Genomic DNA, 2,496 nt, shown 5'->3' with positions numbered 1-2,496 from the left:
TATTTAGTTCCTCTTTAAAAAGTAAGTTCTTATAATAGAGAGACCTGAATTCAAATCCAACTTTTGATACTTACTAGCCATGACTATGGCCATATTACTTGGGCACGTCCCTAGGCTCTATCTACTAAATCATATAGAGATTGCCATTTGTATTGATGGAGAGAGTCCCCACACTGGAAAGCTCCCACACTGACTTTATTATTATTATTCACCTTTACACATTGATCTGAGAGGAGGCAAATTTAAATCATTGACAATTCACAACATCAAAAATGGAACAAGGAGTTTAAAAGATGCTTAATTTTCTAAAAATCATGATCTCACATAGTTTAGGAGAGAAAAGAGAAAGGAGCCATCACGTTGCCCAAAGAAGTTGAAACAACTTATATTGGAAACTTGAAATTTCTCATATCAATAGGGAGACCAGGCCCATGAGGAGTTGCTATACTTCCAGCCTGGATAAAATGAGAAGAAAGAAGAAGAAGAAAGAAGGGGGAAGAAGGGAGAGAAGGGGAAGAAATAGAAGAAAGGGGGGAAAGAGAGATAGATGGGCGAGGAGAAAAAGATGAAGAAGATGAAGACAAAGAAGAACAAGAACAAGAAGAAGACAAAAAAGAAGAAGAAGAAGAAAATGAAGAAGAAGATTTCTTGGCCATTTGTTGGATTTGTTGTTGATTTGAAATCAGGAAGAAAACTTTGAATTGGCCTCAGGCTTTTATTAGTTGAGTGATCCTGGGCAGGTCAAGACCTCTTTCAGCCTCAGTTTACTCATCTGTCCAAATATATCACTGCTTCCCATGGTAAAGCACTATGAAAACCATATAATGTTAGCTGTTATTATTATTTGGGATTACTGCTTTAGGGTGAATTCTTATTCTGTTATAAATTGGATTCCATGGTCTCTAAGATCCTCTGCAGTGCTATGTCTTTCTTAAAATCTCATAGTATCTTATCTTTAACCCAGGAGACCTAACCTTTCAAGTCAATAGTCCATCCATTAGATTTCCTCATGGTAAGCTGAAAAAAAGCAGCAAGTTTGAAATCAGAGGAGGATCATGTTCAAATCACACGGCCTGGAAACTTTGGGCAAATTAATCACTTTCTCTGGGTCTGTTTCTAAATCAGTAAGGGAGGTAGAAAGAGGGAATTGGTTTTAATAACCACATTGGTCTCTTCAAGCTCTAAATGTACAATCCTTTTCTTCAAAGATCTAAACCATTCTTCTAATTCATGACCCTTTAAACAATTTGAAAGACAAGGCTCGGCCGAGGGCCCCCTTTACCTCCTTGTTTCGGAGGCTATAGATGAGGGGGTTGAGCATGGGTGTGACGATGGAGTAGAACACCGACACCACCTTGTTGAAGTTCATAGAGGTGGGCATCTTGGTTCGGACGTACATGAAGAAAAGCGTCCCATAAAAAAGGCTCACGACAGTCAAGTGGGCAGCACAGGTGGAGAAAGCCTTCCGGCGTTCTGCTGCCGAGTGAATGTGCAGTAGAGTCCACACAATGTTGCCATAGGACACAGCGATGACTGTGGAAGAAGCCAGAAGCACAGCCAGTGAGATCAGAAAGTCAGCTCTCTCCTTCACAGTGACATCAGAGCAGGAGAGCGCCAGCAAGGGAGACGCATCACAGAAGAAGTGATCGATGACATTTGAGCTACAGAACGTGAGCTGGGACATCAGGTAGATGGGCACGATTGGGGTGAGGAAACCCAGCAGCCAGGAGGCAGCAGCCAGGCGGATGCAGGTACCCCAGGAGACTATGGCCGCATACCGGAGAGGTTCACAGATGGCCACATACCGGTCGTAGGCCATGGCAGCAAGCAGAAAACACTCTGTGGCACCAAGGAAGGTGAAGATGAAAAGCTGGGACAGACATCCAGAGTAGGAGATTGTCTTGCCTTCAGCTGTCCCAGTGAATCCTGACAGCATCTTGGGCACAGTGACTGAAGTATACCATATCTCTAGGCAAGAAAGGTGGGTTAGAAAGAAGTACATGGGCCTCTGGAGTCTATGGTCTAAGCTCACCACAAGGATAATGGCCAGGTTCTCTGCCATGGTGAACAGGTACATGGCGAGGAAAAGTATGAAGAAGAGATGGCGGGCTTCTTGGACACCAGAAAAGCCCACCATGACAAATTCTGTCACCAGGGTCCAGTTCCCCTTGTAAGGTTGCATCTGGGGATGGAGATAATGTTGATGAGGCCAAAGCAGAGCTTTCTGTAAGCCTTCACACTTCTCTATCTCTATGCTTATCTTAGAAGCAGCTATGCAGGTAGGTGGAATCAAGATAACCTGACTTTAAATCCAGCCTCAGATCTTCACTATCTATTTCATCCAAGTCACTTATCCTCTGTCCACCTTGGTTTCCTCAGGTATAAAATGAGGGTGCTAATTGTACTTACTTCACAAGGGTATTTTGTGAATTAAATAAGATAATAGTTGTAAGGCATTTAATACAATGCTTAGCACATATTATGTGCTTAATAAGT

General features: G+C 42.7%; 1 protein-coding gene across 1 annotated transcript; it reads right to left on the bottom strand.

Moving 5' to 3' along the window:
- Window positions 1-1,228: 1,228 nt before the first annotated feature.
- On the bottom strand, window positions 1,229-2,182 carry LOC127540059 (olfactory receptor 6Q1). Its single transcript, XM_051964594.1, has one exon. It carries the CDS (start codon window positions 2,180-2,182, stop codon window positions 1,229-1,231), a length of 954 nt encoding a protein of 317 aa, XP_051820554.1.
- Between the last annotated feature and the right edge of the window lie 314 nt (window positions 2,183-2,496).

The sequence above is a fragment of the Antechinus flavipes genome, chromosome 6, assembly GCF_016432865.1.
Source record: "Antechinus flavipes isolate AdamAnt ecotype Samford, QLD, Australia chromosome 6, AdamAnt_v2, whole genome shotgun sequence".
Taxonomy (NCBI): domain Eukaryota; kingdom Metazoa; phylum Chordata; class Mammalia; order Dasyuromorphia; family Dasyuridae; genus Antechinus; species Antechinus flavipes.
Note: the sequence above shows the minus strand (reverse complement) of the source record. Positions and strands in the feature narration are given on the sequence as shown.